The sequence below is a fragment of the Glandiceps talaboti genome, chromosome 17, assembly GCF_964340395.1.
Source record: "Glandiceps talaboti chromosome 17, keGlaTala1.1, whole genome shotgun sequence".
In the NCBI taxonomy this organism is placed as follows: Eukaryota; Metazoa; Hemichordata; class Enteropneusta; family Spengelidae; genus Glandiceps; species Glandiceps talaboti.
In genome coordinates this window covers 16,875,400-16,902,642 of record NC_135565.1, presented here as the reverse complement: position 1 = coordinate 16,902,642, position 27,243 = coordinate 16,875,400, and the positions used below count along the sequence as shown (strand labels likewise).

At 33.7% G+C, this 27,243-nt stretch overlaps 1 protein-coding gene across 5 annotated transcripts in view; it reads right to left on the bottom strand.

Annotated features, from left to right (window-relative positions):
• The window catches only part of LOC144448675 (oxysterol-binding protein-related protein 8-like), a 129,740-nt gene that overhangs the window by 77,158 nt on the left and 25,339 nt on the right, over nt 1-27,243 (bottom strand). For 2 of the 5 annotated variants that reach the window (XM_078138956.1, XM_078138957.1), the window contains exon 2: nt 10,191-10,227. The exons of the other annotated variants lie outside the window; for them this stretch is intronic. In XM_078138956.1, coding sequence (XP_077995082.1) covers nt 10,191-10,227 — 37 coding nt within the window. The remainder of the gene's footprint in view (nt 1-10,190; nt 10,228-27,243) is intronic. 5 annotated transcript variants of the gene reach the window in all.

The following is a 27,243-nucleotide window of genomic DNA, read 5'->3' as shown; positions in this document are numbered from 1 at the left end:
TGTGCTAGTTATCTGTGTTAGTTATCTGTGTTAGTTATCTGTGTTAGTTATCTGTGTTTAGTTATCTGTGTTAGTTATCTGTGTTAGTTATCTGTGTTTAGTTATCTGTGTTAGTTATCTGTGTTTAGTTATCTGTGTTTAGTTATCTGTGTTAGTTATCTGTGTTAGTTATCTGTGTTTAGTTATCTGTGCTAGTTATCTGTGTTAGTTATCTGTGTTAGTTATCTGTGTTAGTTATCTGTGTTTAGTTATCTGTGCTAGTTATCTGTGTTAGTTATCTGTGTTAGTTATCTGTAAAGAAAGTAAGCACTCATGACCATGAATATTATGTTAACTACAGCTGTCACGACTTAACAAACAAAATACCATGGCCACGAAATTTCACGTCATTACTTTCATAAAAAGAAGAAATCAGCCTAGTATATAAACAATTTATCTTACCATATTTTTACGTACTAATGATTTATTCACATACATGTATATGCTTTTGGCTATTCAATACAATTTTAATGATCTAGACAGTCTGCTTCCTGGGGACTTATCATCTTCTATACAAATTCAAAATATCATATGTGAAATTAAGGATACTTGATTATTCGCTTTTCTCTGATTAATATTGTGCCCCGGAATTTGAACTTTTTCAGATTTTATTTAATGCTAATTTTGTCTGTTCTAATATCGATCAAACCTGTACATAGAATAATGGAGAATATATTGTTCAAGGTTCCAAGGATAAATAGGACTGTACAATATAGTTGCTTTTGAATGATAAATTGGAAACGAATGTGACGTTTCAATCCATCTACATGGAGAACTTGATCACACTGTCATTTCATTATTCACTGTTAATGTCTCGCTCCAAAACTGACTAAAAACATATGTCTGTAAATCGATGGTTCAAATAGAACTGTTCCATTATTCTGAGTAGCTGAATTACAGCAGAAAAAGGACATGTTCACCAGAACACCATATGTAACATTAAATTAATGACGTAACCTAATCATTTGGTGAGTTGAGGTTGTTTATTTACTTGCTAGAGAACAGACCTCAGATCTGCACCTTCGGTCCTATAATATCAAAAGAAAGCCTGTCGGTTGGTTGGTTGGTTGGTTGGTTGGTTGGTTGGTTGGTTGGTTGGTTGGTTGCAGCTAGACTATAGATAACACTACAGTACTTAATAATAATAATATAATAATAATAACAATTTATATAGTGGCTACAATCCACAGAGGCAGTGATCAGAGCCGCTTAAAATTCAAAACAATCATAAAAAGTGCAAAAACTAAAAACTACATTTAAAAGGCAGCAAGATTAAAAGGAATGTGTTTTCAGCATACATTTAAAAAACATTCAAATTACTACAATGATGAATTTGGAGAGGGAGAGCATTCCATAAAACTGTTGATAGCTGAACATACAGAAGGAAAAAGTTTTGAATATATATTAAGTGCCAGAATAAAACTATCCTCAATTATATGCTGCTGAATGAAGAAAAATATTGCGGAATACTATTATTATATATTCTTATAAAGCATAATTTTATGAACAATTAGGAAGAATAATGGCAACTTTGGATGTTTTGAGTGTTTGAATCATATCTTGAGTACTACAGAATGAATTTGTAGACGAGACAAACAATGAAAGGAAATAATAAGATTGTATTATATAAATCCCATAGTCTTGTTGTAACATGTTCAACTTGGCTAACATGAGCAGTGTTTTTGCTAAGGTTTGGGAACCCCGGTAACAGAAAGGGGGAAAGAGGTAAAACTGGTAGTGCTTCCCATGCAATGTATCATAGTTTAGGTGGGGAACCCCGGTAAAATGATGTGGGAACCCCGGTAGATTTTACCTACTTACCACCCTTAAATAAAACACTGATGAGGAGTAATTTATATTACACTTCCTGATGTATGTAGTGAATCACCCAGAGGGAAAATTGTATATAGCCATATATTATATGCCAGCATTAATTTGATGAAGTGACTTTGGCGTTTATATTTGAACAGAGTTATTCAATATTACTACAAGCCAAGTTCTACTACTTGCTGGCTGCACAATCACTGCAGTTTCAATTTTTAATCACATTTACTAATAATCTATTATCTAGTAAAGCAACTTCACTAATTCACTGTTACGTAATAAAGACGGTTGCACTTAGTATTTGCTTCAAATTGTGACTTGCATTAAGAAAATTTTTTATTTTTACAATTCTCAAATGTTCTTCCTCATAAACACTGAATGTATAATGAAACTAGTATTAGTAGACACCAAATTCAATAAGAGAGAGAGAGAGAGAGAGAGAGAGAGAGAGAGAGAGAGAGAGAGACTAGACAGAGACAGAGAGAGAGAGAGAGGGAGAGAGAGAGAGAGAGAGAGAGAGAGAGAGAGAGAGAGAGAGAGAGAGAGAGAGAGAGAGAGAGAGAGAGAGAGAGAGAGAGAGAGAGAGAGAGAGCTATGTTGACAGTTATAATTGATGTGTTGGATGAAATCAGTCATATTGATAAACATTCCTATATGCCACACATAAGTAGATATCTAACAACATGTATTACATTAGGTACCCATTAGTTTGTGTTACGTCTCCAGAGAAACTTTACTATAACATGTAACCCCTATCAGTCATACATGTAAATCTACAACATTCTTGTCCTTCATGGGTGCAATGGGTGTCATGAAAGGTAACACATCTAGATTGCGGTCTCATAATATACTACAACCCAATACTGGACGTTTGCGCCTCATAATTGTGTGCTGAGTGTCATTTTGTAACACGTACCTAGAGAGGGTTCTCATAACACTACAGCGCAATACTAGACGTTTGTACCACATAATCATGTACTGAGTGTCATGATATCACACTCATCTAGAGATGGTTTTCATATTACCCATCTAGCAGCTTGTAGTGGACAAAGGCCCCTTATGTCATTCATATTTTCCTTGGTTTAAACGAAGAAAAATATTGGGGAATAAACATCTAAGTGTTCCTTCTTCTAATAGAAACACATCCACACACATTGTCATTATCATTTATCAAGCCATCATGATTCTATTTTGATCAGTTCCTACTATGCTATTTGTGTACCCACTGAAATCTCATTACCTACATAGATAGTATCTAGTGTATATGATAAAGGAAATAGCTAATGAGATAATGAGCTATTAATGATTTCATTTGAATCCCTAGATGTCAATTTTCAGCCTCTGTCACAAGTCTGTATTGTAAAGTTGTTTGGTGTGTGTGTATTATTAATGTTCGATGTATGGTACATTTTACTCGTATGCATTCGTGTTTAAAATGGGCTTGTGTGTGTGCATGTATGTATGATTTGTGCATCTGTGCATACATCTACATTTGTATGTATGGGGCTGTCAGTGCATTTGCATAATGTATGTATGTATGTATGTTTGTATGTATGTATGTATGTATGTATGTATGTATGTATGTATGTATGTATGTATGTATGCATGCATGCATGCATGCATGCATGCATGCATGCATGTATGTATGTAATATGCATTATGTACTTATGTGTGTGTGTCTCTGTGTGTGTGTGTGTGTGTGTGTGTGTGTGTATGTGTGTGTGTGTGTGTGTGTGTGTGTGTGTGTATGTGCATATATAGTTTTGAATACAAGTATCTGTAACAAGTGTAATAAGATTTTTGGGGAAAAACATCAGTTATAACAACAACCATTAACTTTATGATTTTTTGGTTTCAAATTTACATAATTCATGCCTGATAAATAGACATGATACAATGTACTTGGAACAAATGGAGAAAATCATATTTAATGGAAATTAATTGACTATATCATTAGTTCCTACTTGTAACAATCTGCTTATTATCATAAACATTTCAATCTTTGAATAGGTTTAATAAAATATTACAGTTTATACACAGCTGGTTTACATGTCCTTTCTTGAAATCACAAATATTAAAATTTTCAAATTTATATATTTCAATAGAAACAGTATTTTGCTATGTTTACCATTTCAAGTATTTGATTCTGTGGTTAATATAACAGATAATGAGATATATTTATAAAAGGTATGCATTTTCAGTTAGATTTCATTATTTTTGTATAAATGTCATGAGTCAAAGTAGGGAAATAATGTATTCTAGTATCTCAGAACAGTTGGGCTATACAACTAGCAAAGAATAGAAATGTGCAGGTACCATTTCAGTTGGTACACATGTACATCAATTTCTCACTGCATACTGTCATTATCAGAGATAAAGCAATGCTATTACACTGAGCAAATACTGTCATAACTGGCTTTCAACCTGATCTGTTCTGTTTTTGCAGGTTTCTCTTCCCAAATAAATCTATCTTATTTTCCAGGTTTCTTTTCCCTGATCTATTTTGTTTTCCAGGTTTCTCTTCCCAAATCTATCCTTCTAAACCTTGATTGTACTAAACGGCCCAATATCTTGCACTGTGCAACCTGATTGTAGTTGCTGCCAATCATATGTAGTTAAGCTGTTTAGGGTGCTAAAATGACTGTGACTCAGTCTTTTAATGCTGATTTATGAGACCAGCCACCTAATGTTATGTCACCAGTAAACATACATTTCCAAAGTCTGGTGTTTTATCAAGTGCAAACAAGTGACAATATCACCACATAAACAACAATTGTTCTTACATATACAGAAGTAGAAACTACTTACTACTCTAATGACCTCTGTTTGAACTTCAAATCACAAGTTCTGGGCAGTGCCTAAATCGTTCGGTCTTGCAAGCACAGACCCACAGAGTAGTACAGACATGAGTTATAGCTGTAATAGCGTGGCATGAATGTCATATCTTACACACGAGTCATTACTAAAATACTAGAAGCCATATTTATCATATTAAATACAAAAACATATGTATACGACACATTCTTCTTTTTTTTGACAGGGTGGCAAAATAACTCAGAGTTGATTAATTGACAATAGCTCTGATCGAAATTACTCCACATCACAACATATTACTCAGGATGGCAAAAATTTAGTTAGAAATACAAGTCCTCCATTATCTGGGTTATCCTATAGTTAAGCATGGATTCTAAGCAATCAAAAAAAACACCAAAAAGTGACAAAAATATCAAATTAATCTAGGTGTCAAGGAAAGCCTACCTTTATTCATGTCTGCTTCTGAACCATATGGCTCACGATATCATTATCACATATTAAGTGACTATCACACCATAATGTATGCATTTACATATGAATCACATCCCCAGATTAGGTCACACTGTGGTTATAAATTGTAAACTTCTACAGGAAATCATAAAACCAATTTAAGGAGGATGTGTCCAAAAATTATGTGTGCATTTATAGTAATATCATTGGTTACTACTATATAAAGTACATAGTCGGCTATCAAAAATAGACAAGTGGTTAGTTTATATGTATGCTCAGTCACTAATAAACACGGTAAAAAAAATTTAAAACAGAATTTAACGAGCGAGTCAATATATCTAACAGAAGACAGAATAGGATGAAAATGTTCATGTCAAATTTATGCAGACAGAATTTATTTGTTGACTGTTCTGATCATTATATCGCAACTTAATTTCCTAAAGTTTTAAATTTCATTAAATTATATGATAAAAACATATGGTATTATAATTTATACCATGCACAAGCCAGGCTCAACAAAAAATATGGAATATGATATATACTCTGGTCGTTCTACGTCATGACAACCTGCATACAGATAGAAGAAATATAAAATCTATGTAATAGAAGTACTTTGGAAATTTATTAATCAGATGAATGACTTCAGATTTCTCAATTACTAAGTATGAAAGTAATAATTTTTGTCATATATGTATATGTGTGTGTGTATGTGTGTATGTATGTATGTATGTATGTATGTATGTATGTATGTATGTATGCATGCATGTATGTATGTATGCATGTATGTATGTATGTATGTATGTATGTATGTATGTATGTATGTATGTATGTATTGTACATGTATGCAGATCTCTGGCTACAGTTACCTAATAGCACAGCTGTGATTTGAAAACAAATAGAAAGTATTGTTATGTAAATTACTAGGACTAAATTATCAAGTAAATTCATATAACTTATTGATATTCATTATCATTTATATAACATTACACAATAGAGTTGATCTATGTATGACGGCTATGGAGAATAGATGAAATCTGGCTTTTGTTCACCGATCTATTTTTAAAACATTACACATCAACTCCTGACCTGACCTACCTTAATTGATTGACCATCGTGGGTGGAGGAGGGTCTACGGATAGACAGACTGAAATCTGGGAGTTATGTTCACCATTTTTTTAAATGTTACACACTGAGCCCTGATGATAGCTCTAATGAATAAACTGAAATAAGAAAGTTCTGTTTACCAATCCATTTTTAACATATTGCACACTAACTGACCCCTGCCCTCACTACCCTTATTAGGTTTCTGATAGATTGGCTGATATCTGTGCACTTTCATTGGCTGAAATCTGTGCACTTTCATTGGCTGAAATCTGTGCACTTTCATTGGCTGAAATCTGTGCACTTTCATTGGCTGAAATCTGTGTACTTTTATTGGCTGAAATCTGTGCACTTTCATTGGCTGAAATCTGTGCACTTTCATTGGCTGAAATCTGTGCACTTTCATTGGTTGAAATATGTGCACTTTCATTGGCAGAAATCTGTGCACTTTCATTGGCTGAAATCTGTGCACTTTCATTGGCTGAAATCTGTGCACTTTCATTGGCTGAAATCTGTGCACTTTCATTGGCTGAAATCTGTGCACTTTCATTGGCTGAAATCTGTGCACTTTCATTGGCTGAAATCTATGCACTTTCATTGGCTGAAATCTGTGCACTTTCTTCATGAATCCACAAAATATTGCAAAATAATTCAAATCCTGCATGACCTCACTATCCTGTTGATGCCGGCTCTCATGAATATACTGAAATCTGTGAGTTTTGTTCACAAATCTATTTTTAAAACATTGCACATCGACTCCTGACCCCTTCTTTGTTCAGACCACCTTCCTTGACAACAAATAAATCTCAGAGTTTAGTTCACAAATCTATTTTTAAAACATAGCACATCGACTCCTGACCTCCCTTCCTTGAATCAAAAGACACATGGCTTTGAAGATTTCCTGTTCGAAATGTGAACCGTTCAATTTCCAGGCACTCCCTGACTTCAGTGATTTCCTATAGAGTTGAATCACATCAATTCATCCCTGTCACAATATTTATGCTATAAGTAAGGGGTGATAGTTTAAGTAGATCAAATGTACCTGAGTCTCCCAGGTAGTATTTTATGGACATCACCCATCAACGATAGAAATATACACTCTGTACAAGATATGGAAATCTAAGTTAACTTTTATCAGATTCCCCACTTTCCTACTGGGTTCCAAAACCGTAGCAAAACAGTGATACCAGATTCCCCACTAAAAGTATGGAATACAGTACAGAAATCTAGGCAAGTTTTATCACATTCCCCACTTTGCTACTGGGTTCCAAAACCTTACTGAGCAAAAACAGTGATACCAGATTCCCCACTAATAGTATGGAATACAGTACAGAAATCTAGGCAAGTTTTATCAGATTCCCCACTTTGCTACTGGGTTCCAAACCCGTAGCAAAACAGTGATACCAGATTCCCCACTAAAAGTATGGAATACAGTACAGAAATCTAGGCAAGTTTTATCACATTCCCCACTTTGCTACTGATGGGTTGTTCTACAACCTTACTGAGCAAAAACAGTGATACCAGATTCCCCACTAAAGTATGACAGTCAGTACAGAAATCTAGGCAAGTTTTATCACATTTCCCAGCTCAGTCACAAGGTTCCAAAACCTTAGTGATAACACTAATAATAGATTCTCCATCAAAATTATGATACTATATCAATATACGCAAGTTTTACAAGACTTTTCCACTATGCTACCACTTATTATGAAGAGTGCTTACAGGAGTACAAACAACCATAGACCCTGTGGGGAGGGGGTCTATGAAATTTAACAACAACACATTTTTTTCATCCACCCAAACCTTGGCAAAAACACTGTGACATTTCATCTTTGGTACAATGTAACTGTCTTTGACCAAAAGACCTCTTTGATTGAATCCAATGTAATATAACTTGATAATGATTATTGCTTTTTATCATACACCATTTGGGAACATAAAGATAACTATCAAATCTTGTATAGATTTCAGTGTTATTTCATGTGTAAATAGTGATAACAACACAGTTCAATTTGTACTGAAAATGTACACTGTAAATCATTTTAATGTGATAATCAGAGATTGGGGAAAATAAATGATAAATGCCAACTAAACTTTGTAATGAAGTGTAATTCATAGTGAAAATAAATTCTCCCCCCCCCCTCTCTCCCTCTCTCCCTCTCTCCCTCTCTCCCTCTCTCTCTCTCTCTCTCTCTCTCTCTCCCTCCCTCCCTCCCTCTCTCTCTCTCTCTCTATGTATATTGATAAATTTACACACATATACACACACAGACACACAGACACACAGACAAGGCATAGTTTTGGTCAAGGCAGCCCATTTTCCAAATTAGACTGCTGACAATCTAAATATCTTTCAACTGCATACATATCGACAGTACTTATTTAAAGGCCAGGGATTCTATCCCAGGTTCAAGAATTAGTGTTATCTAATCAGTGGAACAATAAGGATTACATATAAGTCTGGATTATTCTTTTGTTCTACATCAACTTATTGTATTACTCTGCCAGACAACTTTTTTTTTACACCTAGGTTTTAATCCTAAACCAAACTGGGCCTTCACGCTACCAGAAAGTCAATATTAGTCAAAGACATGTTAGATCATAGACCCTGTCTATGGTTAGATATAGAAATAGGAGAGAATCAAACACAAGAAAGCCTGTAAGGTAGTAACACCTGTCAATTACAATAACCAGAAGATGTCACAGATCAATGTTCAAACCTACACAACCAAATGTGATCAATAGTGTGAAATTATGATGTAAATTTTTTTACATTTCTTGGACGATGCAGCTTTCATGAAACACAATAAACTGATACTACGGTGATCTATAAAAAAGTCTTGTAAATTAGAAATACAAGTTTGTTATGAATATATGAATAATATTTGCATTATGCATTTCTGAACTTTTAGTTAGCTCCAGCTCTTCCCTATGTCATGCCAAGATTAAAGTTGTGGTCTGTTCTTGGCATGGTTCAAAATTTAGTTTTTTGTAAAGTTCATATGGCCCACAAGTTTTAGAATTTGGTGGTCCAGCAGATGTTGGTAGTCAATATTTTAGTCAAAAAATTGTTTAAAAGAAAATTATTTTATCTGCCACTGTTGTATTTATAATAATAATGCTATTAAAGGAGGAACCATAAAGGCATCTAATATCTGCAAGCAAAGCTCAAGGTACTCTAGTATTATCATTTTGAAGATATCTCTTTACGTTGGGGCTAAAAATTATGTGAAACCACATTCGCATCAACTCTAAGCTCAAAACGCAGATGTCAATTAGAAATTTACTGCATTGTATGGGATACAGGGAAAAGTGCATATTTCACCTTGTAGAAATCTTCCAAATTTTCTGAAGTAAAACTTCCTGCTGCAAGTCATAATAAAAGTAAATGTACATGTTTTGTACTTTTTTTAATAGATACATTTATGTACATTTATTACGTTCTAAATTTAATGACTGACTTTAAAGTCAGATTCTGTACATCATTCACTAATGAATTTGGTACATGTATGTATGTATGTATGTATTTATGTGTATGTATGTATGTGTATGTATGTGTGTATGTATGTATGTATGTATGTATGTGTATGTATGTGTGTGTATGTATACATAAGATATACACATACAGCTATATCACTATACAGTGTACAATGCAATCTTGAAATTCCAATAGTTGTTTGTGAATACTAAATATTGATTAAATTATACAAAAATACATGTAACTACAATTTGACATTGTATAAAAATAACAGTTACAACAATTTGAGGTAAACAGGAGTAACATACACATATATTAGTACAGACAATATAAAAATGAATAACATCAACAGACATGAAGTGTTACACACATAACATTGAATACATGTAAGTTGCATGATGGAGGATGAGAAGCAGCCATGTTGTTATTTTAAAACAAACTGACAAACAAAAAGTTGTTACATTTATGCAAATCATATACTAACCTGGTGGAAGGATATTGGTACCACTGTACGCTCCACTCTGTTTATTTCGAGACATTTCACAGATCACAAGCGTGGATGTACAACCAATGACGAGTGATGAAAATACGAATGTATGTATGATACGCAGAATTGCATAATTGAAGTGAATTACATGTACACCAGGCAGCGACAGCATCCGAGGAGATGGCCAGGCAGGGAAAAAAATATGAATATATGCAAATGTCAGTTACTATATTTGGTTACATATTATGCAAATTAATACCTTATATGGTTGTGATGAATGAGGTAAGGTAACAATGTATCAGCAATTTCTTTGAATGCAATCAAGGGTAATGATTAGGGTGCAGTGACAGCAGTAGATTACATATATCACAGCTGTGATCATCAGATGAGTTTTACGGGGTAAATAGTGACTTGGTTTTATTATTATTATTATTATTAAAAGCAGTTATTTAGCATTGCATGACCATGAATGTGTGTACATGTGTTAGGTTAATAGCCATACACCATATCCAAGCATGAATAATTAATAAGGTCAGAGGTCAATAATCATAGAGGAAAGACTTTACAGGTATATTTAATTTATATAAACACACATGGGGAACCTTAATATTTTACACAGGGTAAGACATTACAGAAACAAACAAATGGGGGAAACAAATAAAATTTTTCTACACCAAATTATAAACCAATACCAAATGTAGGGAAAAGTTGTAGAATGATATCAGATGGTTTGGATAAGGTTTACAGAACGTTACATTTATTGGTGAACACCAAGACAATAAAACAATAAAATATTACATTTACATAAAAACACACAGCAATCAATTATGTAAGGTAATATGCGCCTCAGGGACCAATTTCTCTGAAAATCAAAATTCTTCAAAACTTTACCAAATTAAAGCTTTTACCTGGTTCTTTTGAAATAATAAATGAAATTCACACTCTTGTTGTCAAGGAAACTGATGGTTAATATGGTGTTTGGCATCCATGTTTGATTCTATAATGGCTTAATTTTACTAAAATTTTGACCCCTAATTTTTCTTCTTCTTAATTTTGACCGAAAATGGACTGAAGTTTTTCTGAACAAAGTAACAGTAAGATTTTTATTTCTGAGGCGCAGACTACATTGTATATCAGCAGCTTGCCATAAAACACATATTAACATTGACATGACGGGATGATCAAGATTATCAAGACAGGCTGAGAAGACAAATAACAAAACATAAAGAGAAAGATATGTCACAAGAAAAGAACAAAATATCTCATCACAAGTGGTCACAGATTGTACAAAATACTGAGAAAAAACAAATAACAAATATAAACAACAAAAACAAACAAAAACATCATATACAAAATTAAAGAAACATTGAATAACTAGAAGAACTTTATACCTGGACCTGAAAACATCTGATAAATATCAATCTTTTAAAACCATGACATGTCATATATCCAGACAATATAAAAAAAACAAGACTGACTCTGTAACAACTTTGTGAAACTGATTTATTAACAAACATTTTGAGTATAAGACTACCATTTTGAAGAGAGTTGAGCAGGTATTAATTTTTTTGACTTCATGACCAAACTGTAAGTTTTTACAACAACTTTGGCTTCTGTTTGGCTGTATAAGGATCTTTAGGATTGAAACTTAGTTTTTACAACAAACATGGCTGATTTTGGCCGTAAGGGACAATGTCACAAAATGAGGTGAAATGCATGTCTCCTGTAGTGTGTGATATTTGTGCCAGGTTTGGTTGAACTTGGGTTGTGGGTGTCAGAAATAATCAACTTATCAACATCTCAGTAATAAATACTGAACCTGTTATCACTGAAGGGTTCAAAGTTTTCGAATACTGGTTAGAAGTGCGAAAATGAAGTTCAGCAATCGCATTGATGCCAGACCCCCTCCACCTAAATGAACGAAGTTCATTTATTGAGCTTGTGTGATGTTGTGTGATCACCCCTTATACATGTATCTTCCTCTACAAATAGCTATGTCCATTCCATCTATGAATCTTGATAATTTTTTATTGTAGAAAACCAGTACCTAATTCGACATTTGATGTTATTACACATGTGGTTGATTTATTTTGTTTATACAGCGCTTCACTATTACCATGACAACAAAGGCATAGAATAATTCGAAGCCATTTAACATGTGCAGGTGTACAGATTGTCATACAAGATTATATCAGATATGATATTCCATAATTCATAATTTATATTTCAAACGCACTTGACTTGTTTGACAGATATGAAAGAAATTAATATCTGATAAGAAATTACTTAGACACACATTACATGTACTGTATCTCATCTCAGAGCTACCGATTCTTTATGATCCCATGGTATGCAAATGAGCTATATCTGATTTGCATATTAATGAAATGTTGTCTCATTAGTCATAAATTGCATGACTAAACATGTTCCTTGTGGCATTTATTCATAAGATCAGTACATGTAATTGTTATCACGGAATTACAAGTCTTGGCAATTATTTTCAACATTGGACTATATAGCTAATTTGCATATTAATGAAATGTTGGTCCAGTGGCCATAAACACATTTACTGTATAATTCTCAGCTGTTTACCTCATACTGCAGTATAAGTCACATACAACAAGAATGTTGGATTATTCTCTGGGTACCTGTACTGCCTTTTTACCTTATGCTGGAGTCAAAATATATTCCTACAAGTGTCACTTTTCATTCTTTCCTCATTTATAACAAATCCAAAATATAGTTTTTGAAAATTGATTATTACATGTATACACTTACTACCTGGCTATAAGGGCACTAGTAGATATCTTTTACCAAGTGCGCTGTTATGTAGACACTATTTCCTGAGGAATATGTCGACTAGTGCCCAAATAAGGCAAGGCAATATGTCTGCTAGTGCCCAAATAAGGCAAGGCAATATGTCTGCTAGTGCCCAAATAAGGCAAGGCAATAAGTATTTTATAACACATTACATTCTCAGGCCCATATTCTTACCATAGTCAAAGCAAACCCCTGATAAAACTTCCATGCTAGGTGAATATTGCCCTAGGGAAAATGGAAAGCAAACAGTGCCCCTTATATGCAAATTGAGATTACTAGGGGTCAATAGTCCATACCACATAGTACAATCTAAGCTACTCACTGATGGCTATATGAACACACTGTGTTATAAATGAACAATGATCCCAAGTGATCAAACCCTATACTACCGGCAGCGAAAAAACTTCACAATTTGTTGACAAACAATACAATGGTCCAGACCATTTATTTGTCAAGGTACACAGCTTACACTGTGTGTGATGTCATCATAACATATTTTCCCATAAATCCTTGCAGGAAAGCCACAAAATGGATGAACACATGTCAAGTGCAGTGGCCGGGCTTCTTTACAAGATTTCACAGTTGAGTAAGTTACAGGGTGCTATTTTATCACCCAAAATCATATTTAAGTTGATCGCAGTAATCAATACAAGTGTACTAAAGACAGAAATAGGTTTGACTGGACTTTTCCCTGAATGGAAAAGTACATGTACAGAATAAACTCTGTCATTTACTAGAGGACACACTAGTTACTTTGTAGTTATAGGGTATACACAATGATTATAATTCAAGACATACCTATATACATGTAGGGATTTCAGGCAAGTCCATCTGTTCATTTGTCAGTTTGCTTTAAGCCAACTGTTAATCTTACATCATATGTATGTAACTAAAGTTAATATACACACAGACAGAAAATACAGAATTTATTCTAACATCGCGTGTATATTACTAAAAAGTTAATACACACAAACACAGAAAATACAGAATTTATTCCTGCGTCTAGTCTGATGACCTGACAATTCTAGAAATTGAGTTGTGTAGACCCCAACATTCTTAAAACTTCTCCATAATATGGAATATAATTAATACCAAGATCCCCTTTCACTTGGGATTTAAATACACACAGACATGTTTCTTACAAATCATGTGTCCTATGGGATCATTCTGTCAGATCCAGTGTGGACACTAAGCAAGGACAATTGATTTGTTCAAACCATGTCTGTCTCTAAATCCAAGGGAATAGAATTTGTATTAAACATTATATTTTAATACCAGGGATTACTTGCACAGGTGCATGCACGTACTAGTAGTATTTGCACTGCAGTGCAATTTACCAAAAACCTTATTGCATACCTGCATGCAAATGATATGCAAATGATATGCAAATGAGGACACGATTGCTTGTTCTCATAACACCCATGAAAGTACTGCCGTAGACAACACTGCAAGCACTTGTGCAAATACCCCGTGTATGCCACATTTGCACTCATATGGTTCTGTCATATTGCACAATTCTTCATTGGATTTTCTGCAATAAGTGTTTGGTGCAAAAACAAACTAGTGCATATATAAACTAGTCTGTAAGGTACGCCATGACAGGGTGTGAGAGGAGGCCGGTGAGGGTGGAACGTCACGACATATCTTACGGTCCAATATATAATGTATAAACTAGAACTGAACTGTTTTGTTGTTCATTTAATCTCCCAAATTCAGTAAAATAATGATTTTTACCAGAAAATCTAGTCTGTGAACATCAGCTGCTGCTATGTGATAAAGTGGAGGACCTAGAATATTATATATGTTGAACTTTGCAACCATGACCTTTGACCCCTGTCGAATTCTACTTTATTACATCTACTATAGTAGATAATCAATTTTTGAAGTTTATGTCTGCGATAATGGAAAGCTGGATTTCATCACAGGTTTTTTTATTAAATATTGAATCATACTAACAAACATTACTTTCATTACGTTTCATGTACTCTAGATTCAAGTACCTCATTTTATACTCAATGAGTATGAACACAGATGGACTGAGACATCTCAGTTAGCAAACACTGTGAAATTGTAAAAAGAAAATTAATGTCTTTGATAAATATGTGTGTTTTGAATCAGAACTGTGTAGTGTACACTCACTACTATATAGCCCTCTCCCCACCTGAATCGATTTGATCCTGATTCAAGCTGAATGGCATCAGTTCAATCAGTGCGAAACCGGTTTCTGTCACCACGAGAAAACTGCATCATCGCAAACCACAACCTCTTTTACGACACCGTCCAAAATGCACTGCCAAGAGGCAGCATTCATATACAGTCTTTAGGTATTTATCTCTGTGGCTTTGTACATCAACACGACAACCAATCAGATTGCCTCGTGCATACCACATGATATACAATGCCTTGGCAAGATACTAGTACGTACACTGAAAACTGACTTGGCAAAGTTGGGTTCTTGTTGCTGAAATTTAATTTCTGAAACGCATTCTTTGAGAGACGGACTTTGACGGTCAGATTATCATAATGTCATTACTCATGAATATATATTACGTATACGTGGAATCCCACTTTCATTGGCGTAAGATGCCAGAGTCTCGTTATTTCGAAGTTTGCGGAAAAAATAACAGTTCTGGTTTGCGAGAATGGAAAAACTGTATCAGCAATAGATTTGAATCAATTCACTTTTGCTTTTGCAACGGTTTCTAACCAATTTATTTTGAATCACCTGAGGTAGTTGCAGTAAGCTGAAGTTCAACTAGTCTTAAGGTTATCCATTGGGTTTGAGCATCTGACTCACATTTCGAACACAACAGAACCAATGATGTAGACACATGTTGTTGTGACATAGACGTGCACAGAACCAATGATGTAGACACATGTTGTTGTGACATAGACGTGCATTGTCGTGACATAGAACAACCAGAGTATATATTCCATATTTTTTGTTGAACCTGGCTCATGCATGGTATAATGTCTGCGATAACTATATATGTTTGAATCAAAATTCTGCAGTACACACTTCTCTAAATTACATACATGTGTATTTGTACACAGTATATCTTCTCTCAACTCTAGAATGTAAAGTTGAACAGTGGTGACTACACATCGCATCATTTCGCATGTACATTAATTATCCCCTTCACTAAAACTTATTAAGCTGAAATATAGCAACTCCAGTTTTTTAAAAATTGACTCAATAATAATATTAAAATATATTCAGTTTCTCATATTCAGTTTACTATCCAGGAATACATTCAAGTTTTACCCTGAAGAAGGCAACTGTTGTATTGCCGAAACGTCGGTTTTAATAAAGACCATCAGAAGATTATAGTGACTGGTCGAGACATCTTTAATTTCTACCTTACACTTTAAAATATAGTTACTTTTGAACCAGATTTTGATATAAATTTATCATCTAAACTAACATCCATGATTTCGGTCTAAAAGAAACTTAGATTTTACCAAAAAGTTTTAAAAATCCAAAGATTTTGATACAAAAATATTTGGCATATTAGTTCCGTACTACATGTAGGTTAAGAAAGTATTGATTTCTCAGTCAGTCAAATCATTAGTTTATACATGTAATACATAATGAAGTAAGCTTTCACCGACAATACAATTTTGACATTAATACTGCATCTTACATTGTATAAATCATTTAATCCGGGGCTACTAAAATAGGTCTCTATATTTTTGAAAATTTTACTAAATATGATTATTTTTTAACCTCATTTTGACACAAATTCATTACATAAACTAATTTCTATATTTTCACTATAAAAGAAAGTTTATATTTTACCAAAACTGCAAAAAATACATGATTTTGTAGGAAATATATTTAGGCGGGAAAGTAGTGTACTACAGAGGTTAAATACATGTAAGTATCCATTTGTCGACCAGTCAAATCGTTAGTTACATGTTATGCATAATGAAGCGAGGTTTCACTTACAATTTATTATTGTTCACCGTGATGTTAAATCATTTAATCTCTTCACCACAAAATAGGTTAATATATCAACTATTTGAAAAACTGTTACACTAAATTTGGAAAAAACTTATTGAATATGAAAATTTTTTAGCCAAATTTTGACACAAATTCCTTACCTAGACTTCTTGCATGATTTTCACTCTAAAATAAAGATTTGATTTCGTAAAAACTTTTCCAAAAATCAAGATGTGCTGAAAATTTCACATTTTGGGTCCTAATTTCTCAAAATTTTACTTAAATGTAATATGAATTATTACTTTTAAACCAGATTTTAACACAAACCTATGATTTCACTCTAATACAGATAACATTACCAAAAATTTTAACAAAAAATGCAAGATTTTGCAAAAAAAAATATTTTGGTGGGAAAGTACATGTAGCGTATTGTATACAGGTGAAGTTAAGTGTCTATTTATAGGTCAGTTATAAACGTTAGTTTATACATGTAACACATAATGAAGTAAGCTTTCACCTTCAAATCTTACCGTTACAATTGTATTTTATGGTATAAATCATTTTCCACTTAAAACAAATTCACTCTAACATGGAACGCAGTATTTGTACTCTGGTGTCATGGTAACAACAGGATGAAAAAAGATTACTTCCAGCTAGAGGTAGTCAGGCCTGTGGGAGGTTTCTGAGGAGCAAACAACTCAAACAATTTCCTTCAATTTTTCAGTCTAGGACTTGTGTTAGACATTTTCATGTTTCAATGCACATCGAATGGACAATAAATTCTATTCTTCAAATTTGTTTGCATCCTTTATTAACCTTGCCTGCAACCATGATATGGATTTAGCAGTTTCTCACACAAAACACATAAAACATGCTAGTTATAGGCAAAAGAAAAAGAAAAAAGATACGGTAAAATGATATATACACTTTTCAAAATTGCCTGCAACCAAAAACACAGATTTATCTTGGCTCACAAAAAGAACGTAAAACCTTTTAGTATTATTAGGCAAAAGAAAAAGAAAAATTTAAATGTTGCCGTAAAATTATACAGAGCTTTCAAAATTGTCAAAGGTCGGTGTTGACAATTAGACTAAAAGATTAATCATCGTTGTACTCACTAACTAACCTATCAAGGTAGACACAACGACATATTTTTCAGTTTATGTTGACTACTTGTGTACTTTACTTTAGTTTGCTATGAGTCATTAGATCTCCATTCATTTTCTGTTTATTTGTTCAATGGTCACATCTCTATTTCTTACCCATTCAGGGTTCAATTAAATTTACCACGCTGTAAGTAAGAAGAGTGTCGTTCAGTTTGACTCTACCTAACAACGCAGGTTTTCCCCGGGTACTCCGGTTTCCTCCTGCATTAACACTGAACCCATGAGGGATGGCCCTCACTGGACTTCTTGGAAGACGAAGTGTTTATATGCTTAAAGAACTATCCAGTATAAATAAAGATTATTATTATTATTATGCCATGTCAATCACCTTTTTACTTTTATTTTCATTTTTTTCACTTTTATCTTATTTATTATTATCATATTAAATAAATAAATAATCTTTATTTATACTTGATAGTTCTTTAAGTATATGAACACTTTACCTGTCTCCCAAGAAGTCCAGTGAGGGCCATCCCTCATGGGTTCAGTGTTTATATTGTTATATTAAGCCTAAAAAATAATTGTTTGGTTCTGGTTACCCAACCCCACCTAGTTCTTCACTGCCAACCCTAAACTTTTTTTTAAGTATTCGGGGGGAAAAAAAATAAAATCGAGAAAAATGTGAAGTCTCACGTGAAATAATGGATGCGGAAACTGACATCAACTTAAAAAGACAATATAAAAGTATTCCAATCTGTAAGGGTTGTACATCTGATAGGAAGAAATAAATAACACATAGACCATTTGGAAAACAATGCAAAACCTGAACTAGACACTCACACATGAAAACAAATATCATAAAATAATATAAAAAATCTACCTACCCCACCTATTCTAAAATTGAGCGTAATCAGAACCACACAATTTTTTTATTAGACCTTATGTATGTATGTTTCTATTTTTTTATTTACATGCACCGTAGGAGTTACACATATTTGCATCAACCTACATTGTAATATCATCCAACCCTTAAAACCTACATACAGATAGGCAAGAAATCACAAATAGACTATGTTTTCTCAAATAACCAACCAATACTGATATTATCTTCTTTAACATATCAATGCCAGTCTTTTATTTAAGGGCGGTAAGTAGGTAAAATCTACCGGGGTTCCCCACCTAAACTATGATACATTGCATGGGAAGCACTACCAGTTTTACCTCTTTCCCCCTTTCTGTTACCGGGGTTCCCAAACCTTAGCAAAAACACTGAATGCCATGTGGACATTCTTTCCATAAAAAAGTTAATAGAAATGCCAAAATTACCATATGAAAAGGGTTGCAACAATTAACTGACATTTGGTTCTTCTGTATACACAAAGAAACATACACGATATGATAATAGTTTCTCTCTTTAGATTTGCATCCTTTTATACAAATTGAATTTCTTTTGTCAGTGGACACTATGCTAGCATCTATATACAGCTTGGCTGGCACAATATGAACACAATATTAATTAAGTCGAATGATAATTTATCATCACATAACAAAGAAGTAGAACTGGAAGTGAGTTTACAGACCTTTTTTTTACTGTTAGTTGTGTCTTTTTGTCAGAGTACGCCTGTATCTATATGCAGCTTGACCACAAAGGTGACAATACAATTTTGTCTAATGATAAATTTATCGTAAAATTACAACTGGAAATAATGTTGTATACTCCTTTCCTATTTGACTTTGGTTTAGTTGTTTTGTCAGTGTATGTCTATACACAGCATGCCATCTAGTTATGTATGTAGTCTTGTGGTGAACACTCCCTGTTTTAGCTGTAGCACTGAGTCAGCCACATGCCACCCTATCAGTCTAGTTATCATGTAGTCTTGTGGTGAACACTCCCTGTTTTAGCTGTAGCACTGCACTGAGCCTGCCACACGTCAGCCTATCAGTCTAGTTATGTATGTAATCTTGTGGCGAACACTCCCTGTTTTAGCTGTAGCACTGCACTGAGCCTGCCACATGCCAGCCTATCAGTCTAGTTATGTATGTAGTCTTGTGGCGAACACTCCCTGTTTTAGCTGTAGCACTGCACTGAGCCTGCCATATGTCAGCTATCACTGTATCAGCCTAGTTGAAAAGCATTTCTTCAACTTTAACCACAATTGTGAGCTTTGAGTACATCAAAAATTAAAATCCATTTCATAAATGTACAGAATGTTGATATTAAACAATGGTTCTACCTACTTTGTTAATGACTTTTGTTTCACCAATAGACCATATAAAATCAATACACAATTAAGCAAAAAGTGTATATTTATGAGATTACCATAACCCCTGGGGACAAATTATTGTTTTCACTCAGCAATTGACCTATATACAAGCTTTTGGATAATTAAGCGCGTAAGGAACGTTTTGGGTAAAAAATGAAAAATTCGCTAAGAGCAAGTTCTACGAGATATACATTTGATATTTTCCTTCATATTATTAATACACATCAATTCTATAGGTGTAAAGCTTCACTAGCTGTAAAAAAAAAATTTTTATTTTTTAATTGCCAGAGCTCGAAAAGATAACAAAATTTACATACATCAAGTCAAGTGAAGTGAAGAAAATGAATTAGTTATCTAATCAGTAAATACATCAGGAATAAAATTTTTTTTTTTAAATAGAATCATATACTAGTATTGTTAGTTTGGTTACAGTTTACTGGTACACAGAATACTTAACACAAAATATCAATATTTCAATAATGAGGCTATTAACCTTATTCATTAAGATTTGCAGCATGACAGATTTTGTATTGTCATTTTGAAATGACCAAATGGCTTGTAGCAAAAAAATCAATGTAATATTGTGTACACGTTACTAATACACATTGTCAATATCGTTCATTTTGTTCAGTTAGCAGCTTTCATAGATAATACAAGGTTATATATCTTTCTGTCTATTGTCTGTTCACTGCACTGATGAGCTACATCGTTAGCTGGTCATACCTTGTGATTCTACTTACCAGCCTTCATATTCTAGATGCTTATGTCGTGAAAAATTTCAAACAATTCACATAGCCACACCCCTAAAAGTTGTTCTCATAGTTAACCAGTAGGGTTAAATTTACATAAAACATATATGTAAATAACATGTAAATTACCACACGATGTAGCATAACATGTGTATATATTAATTGTTACATGTACTGATTCATTTGAATAATGACAATCTGATATTGTCATGGTTGAAGGGACTGCACGCTGTCATTGAGAGGAAATGACCTGGTTATAAGATGAAATTTTTCAATTCATTATTATCAGTTTGTATAATGTAATCATTACAAGTGGTGAATATGCTGACAAGGAGTTATGACCTGCTAACAATGTATCTCAACAACACAGACTACTGTTCATCCTATGTTTACCTGATTAGGTTCTCCAACATTACACTTCGGGTACATGCACCAATCCCTTGGGAGATTTGTTTGTCTCATAATCTTCAAATATCAAGATTGAATGTGTTACTAATTTCAAATTTTGGGAAGGAAAATGTGGTCAACTTTCATTTTTATTTGTCCCAGTTAATAATTTTTAGTTCTAGTGTCTGGGAGCATTAAATCTTAGTTCCTAGTGCCCCCCCCCCCCCTCCACCCCTCCACCCCTCCGGCACTAAGTGGGGAGGGACACATTTTTGTACCACACTGGTAGTCTCCCAAGGCTTAGCATCCATACAACTATTCACAATCATATCAGGTCACCATTTTACACACACGAACACAATCATGTTTTTTAAAACATTTCATAAAATAAAGTTCAAAAAAATGACCGAGATTATGTAAGTCTACCTTAATTACAATATATACATCTTGTTATTAAACTACATTTGATGTATTTATCTAGAAGACTAGATCATTAGATGGTGGCTTTTGTTTCACAGACAATCTCAACCTGGGATCTCAATAGTATATATTGAGTTAGCATTTGATGTAGCTTTTATCTCAACTTTGTATATAGTACGTATTACCTGCTATTTATGCATGCGGTGATATTTAGTCATTTACTCTGTATGTGGTTTTTTGTCTGATAGATAATCTCAAAATTAACTGAGTAAATCAAATAACATATGTAACATATAATCCCTATTGATGGATGTTATTCTGTGTTTGTTTAGTCACAATTCAGTACCCAGTAGAGATTCCCTAATTACATAGCCCAACTATAGACATGTACAAGTATTAAAGCTACTATACTACTTTCGCTATTCTAACTGACATTTTGATTGTTTTTTTTAATTTTCGCTTGTCTAACTCCTCTACTAACATTCTATTTTTTTATTTTTTTAGGCCTAACATTCTTTTTCTTAATTTTTTTAGGCCTTACAGTAAGAATCAGATTGGTATTTCTATACTGGCAATCAAGGTTCCTGCTTACTACACAGATGCAAACTAAAGGGTAAGATTAATATTTCAATGTAGGATAGAAAACGTAATTCTTTTATTCGTGAGGAGAGGAGAGGGAGGGGTTGGGGGGTTGAACTATTTTAGTTCTCAGCTGACAAAAACAATTTCACTTTTAATTGAATCTATTTTGTAGCAAAAGACGTCAAACAGGAATTCTAAGGTGTCAATTGTCACTGTTTAATAATATCATAACTAGGCAAAGCATATAAGCTCACACAGAGTAGATTCATTTCTGACCGACTGCCTGGGCTGCCTCACGATGATATTGTAGATAGCGCCCTCCGATGGAGAATGCACATAGTATATAGAACGCGTATGTGTAGTCATTGTGCTGCAATGCATCCTTGGGTAAAATCACCAAAAAAATAATTGCATAGTGTATAGGACGCACATGCGTACTAGTCATTGAGCCACTTCGTGGCCGCTTCACGAGCTATTTAACAAGTCACCTAGATCTAATTTTCCTGTGCCTTCCGTAGTGGTATTATTTATTTTAATATGCGCACAACTGTACATTTAAACTTGTGGCCTATTATGTATGAAATAATAATATCATTATTATTATTATAAACGTATGCTATAAAATACACAGCTTAGAATAATAGTTCAATTGTACATTGTTTTTGTATCATTATCAGCACATGTGTTGTACATCATGTAGGGACATAGAACAGTGATCTGAATTCTGAGTCAACAAGTCACAAACTGTGAAAAAAAACACTATGTTTGCTTGAGCCACAGAAAGACTTCATGCAAAGACAAAATTTGGTAAAACAATATAACTGAAACAAAAACAACAGCGATTGTCTTCGATGTATGTTCAGGCAACAATTTTATCAGTTTGTAGTGAAGTTATAATGTAACACTAACAGTTGTACGCCATGTTATTATAAATATAATATGTTGTGGTCACGCAACTTGTGGATCCGAGTTCCTGCAGGGTGTTTACACTTTGATCCCGTTAAGTTACCACAACTAATTACAAATGTATGTCTTTGCATGAACCTCGTCTCATTCCTGTTATCAACAAGCAAGAAAATACACCAGTGTTCTTTCCCAGGTTGTATCAATGCCTTTTGAGCCCTGTTGTACTTTTTTAGACTTCATGTCATTTCCTGAATAATATTAGATGTTATCAACAAGCAAGTAAATACACCAGTGTTCTTTCCCAGGTTGTATCAATGCCTTTTGAGCCCTGTTGTACTTTTTTAGACTTCATGTCATTTCCTGAATAATATTAGATGTTATCAACAAGCAAGTAAATACACCAGTGTTCTTTCCCAGGTTGTATCAATGCCTTTTGAGCCTGTTGTACTTTTTTAGACTCCGCGTCATTCCTGAATAATATTAGATGTTATCAACAAGCAAGTAAATACACCAGTGTTCTTTCCCAGGTTGTATCAATGCCTTTTGAGCCTGTTGTACTTTTTTAGACTCCGCGTCATTCCTGAATAATATTAGATGTTATTCAGTGAAGGAAAATTTGAGTGACCTAAGGGGTCTTTGTCACTGAGTTATGCTAGATGAGTAGTGACAACCCCTTAGGTCACCAGTATTTTCCTTCACTGAATGAAGAAAAATATTGGAGGATAACATAATTATACCAGAGCCAGTCATATCAAAGAAAAATCGGGGGAAAGCAATGGCAATTTTGAACACGTTGACGTATATTTCAAACACAACAGACGCAGTGACGTAGACGTGTGTTGTCATGACACAGATGCATTATCACGATGTAGAAGAACCATTTAGTATATATATTCCATATTTTTGTTCAACTTGGCTCATGCATGGTAAAAGTGTTTTTATGTAGCCTCTTATATCGTCAGCACTTTCTTATTTCACCCTCTTGAACTGTTTTAACCCACTTGAAATTTCTGAACCTTTTTTTATAAAATTTAGTCCTCTGGCAATGCATGTCTTATCTCTTGATATTTAACATTTAAGATCCATTTGCAATCACTGAATTATCCTATATCAACAAATCTGAATCCGTAATAAAACCACAAACCATTTTTTTAGAACAGTACCAGAGAAATCTGTGACTTGCAAGAGTATCACTATCAGTTAATATCAAAATCAGTAATCAGATACAAATGTAGGTCTGGAGTGTTTTAGTTTCTAATTCTCATAAAATCTACCTTCAGGTGATAAGATTTAGAATATGCTATCTACTTCAGATATCACCTACAGTCAGTAACTACTAGTATACTAACTGTTTTACTTTATCTTTTTATTTTACTGCCTTGAGGTTCTAGGACCCTGGTAAAGTGTAAGTGTGTGTGTAGAATTAGCAAGTTGTATGTGAGTGTGTGTGTGTGTGTGTCTGTATGTTTGTCTGTATGTTTGTCGGTCTGTCTGACTATCTGACTCTGTATGTCAGACAGTCTGTCTGTCTGTTTGTATGTTGGACAGTCTTCATGTGTCTGTTTGATTGTCTGTCTCTGTCTGTTTGTTTGTTTGTTTGTTTCTGTCTGTCTGTCTGTCTGTCTGTCTGTCTGTCTGTCTGTCTGTCTGTATGCATGTATGTATGTATGTATGTTTGTCTGTCTGCCTGACTATCTGACTGTCTATGTCAGACAGTCTGCCTGTCTGTCTGTCTGTCTGTCTGTCTGTATGTTGTCTGTCTGTATGTTGGACAGTCTGTCTGTGTCTGTTTGATTGTCTGTATGTATGTCTGTCTGTTTGTTTGTTTGTTTATTTCTGTCTGTCTGTCTGTATCTGTATTTATGTTCAAAGCAGAAATAGGGTATGTGAGTGCGCCTGTATATCTGTACGTCTGTTTCAATCTCTGTGTCTATACATTTCTTACTTGTTTTGTAAATTGTACCTTCTCAGGCTTTTTTGAGGAATTTTCAACTCATTTTGTATCTATGAAATTTCCAACCAGTTTTTAAATAGTCTGTAAGATACAGACATTCAAGTCACGCTATCAGCCAGCATTCATGGTGAAAAAGACTGGGCTGGAAAACGTATTTTACAGTCTACTTTTTTAGTACATGTATTAAAAGAACTTTTGACTCATTTTGTGCCTTCACATGTTTGTTTGTTTTTTTTTTGAGGAAATCCATCTTGTTTTTGTACCAACATTTTTGAGGAATTTCCAACTCGCTTTAACAAGTCAAGTACTGAAAACTGTATGTCAAACTGATCAAAGTGGTTAAAATTCAATGATAATAATAATAATAATAATAATGGTGGTTTTCATAAAGTGCTTCCCCACTCCTGTGTTCAAAGCACTTTACAATTATTACCCCTGGCATGGATCTATAGCGACACAGCAGCCCTTTATACTTCCTCAACTCCCTGGGGAGCATACAATCCATTGCAGCCTTTATAAGTACATAGGATTAAAGCATTCACATTGCAACCTCTATCCTACCAGGTCCCCAATTATACAGCTGGGTTGACTGAGACACAATCATGGTTCAAATCTTGCCCAAGGACTATCAATCACATTAAAGTCCTCTGTACATGTGTGATTACCAACAATTTACAATCAATGTCTAATGGTATAAACTAGGCCACTGGCCTTTCCTTTCAGTTCATACCTCATAAACTTTACAGGTTCAAAGTCACATCGGCCTAAAAAAAAATAAACCAATCCAGTTACCCGACCCCACCTAGTTTTTCACTGTCGACCCTAAACCTTTTTTTTTACGTATTCAAGAAAATAATGATAAAATCATAAAAATTGTGAAGTCTTAGTGAATATGGAAACTGACATCAACTTAAAAAGACAATATAACACTGTTCTTCCAATCTGTAATGGCTGTACATCTGATAGGAAGAAATAAACAACACAGAGACCATTTGGAAAACAATGGAAATCCTGAACTAGATACTCACACATGAAAAAGATATTAATATACAATCAAATAAAAAATCTACCTACCCTATCTATTCTAAAATCGAGTGTAATCGGAACCACACAATTTTTTCTTATTAGGCCTGAGAAGTTTATATTACAGTTATTTCGTCTTTTCTTATAATATAACTTTTATTCTTTTAAAAATAAATCTGGCGATCAAGGCCAATAATTTCTTTCTTGTTTACATAAGTTTAATGAAAGACTGTAATAGGTTCTGTTTTCTAGGTGGTGGTGGGGTGAAATATATTTGGTTTGAATATCCTCTGAGATAACATTTAATAAAGATGTCAATCAAATCATAAAAAATTGATAAAGTATAAAGAGCAAGAAGGTTTCGTTAATGTACAATTTTAATCAACGCTGTCACTGTCAGAGAGTTTATAATAATATTTCTGATTCACTGCACCCTTATAAATTGATCCATCATGAATACAAGAGAAAATTAATATAAAATTATAAATATACCGACATAGAAAAACCCACAGATTAAGGTCACATTAAACTGACAGGTTTTTCTGTCAATCATTAGCGTCACTTTTCCTGCAAAAATTACTGAACACAAATTGTTGTTCTCTTCTCAGTGTGTATCAATTTCATTCTGGAATAAATCTATTGAAATAATATTTATTGACAAATCAATATCAAAATTTTGACTATCTGTGACGTTACAAAATATGTAAAATATACTGACAAAACATTGTGGTCTTATTGTCACTGTTTCATGCATATTAATTTTATTTTCAAATGAAGACATTGAAATATTCTGTATCAATAAAGTAATATCAAAATTTTGATTTTTTTTTCACTGCAAACAAGATTTCACAAAAATTGTTGTTTTACTATAACTTTTCTCAACACATCTATTTTAT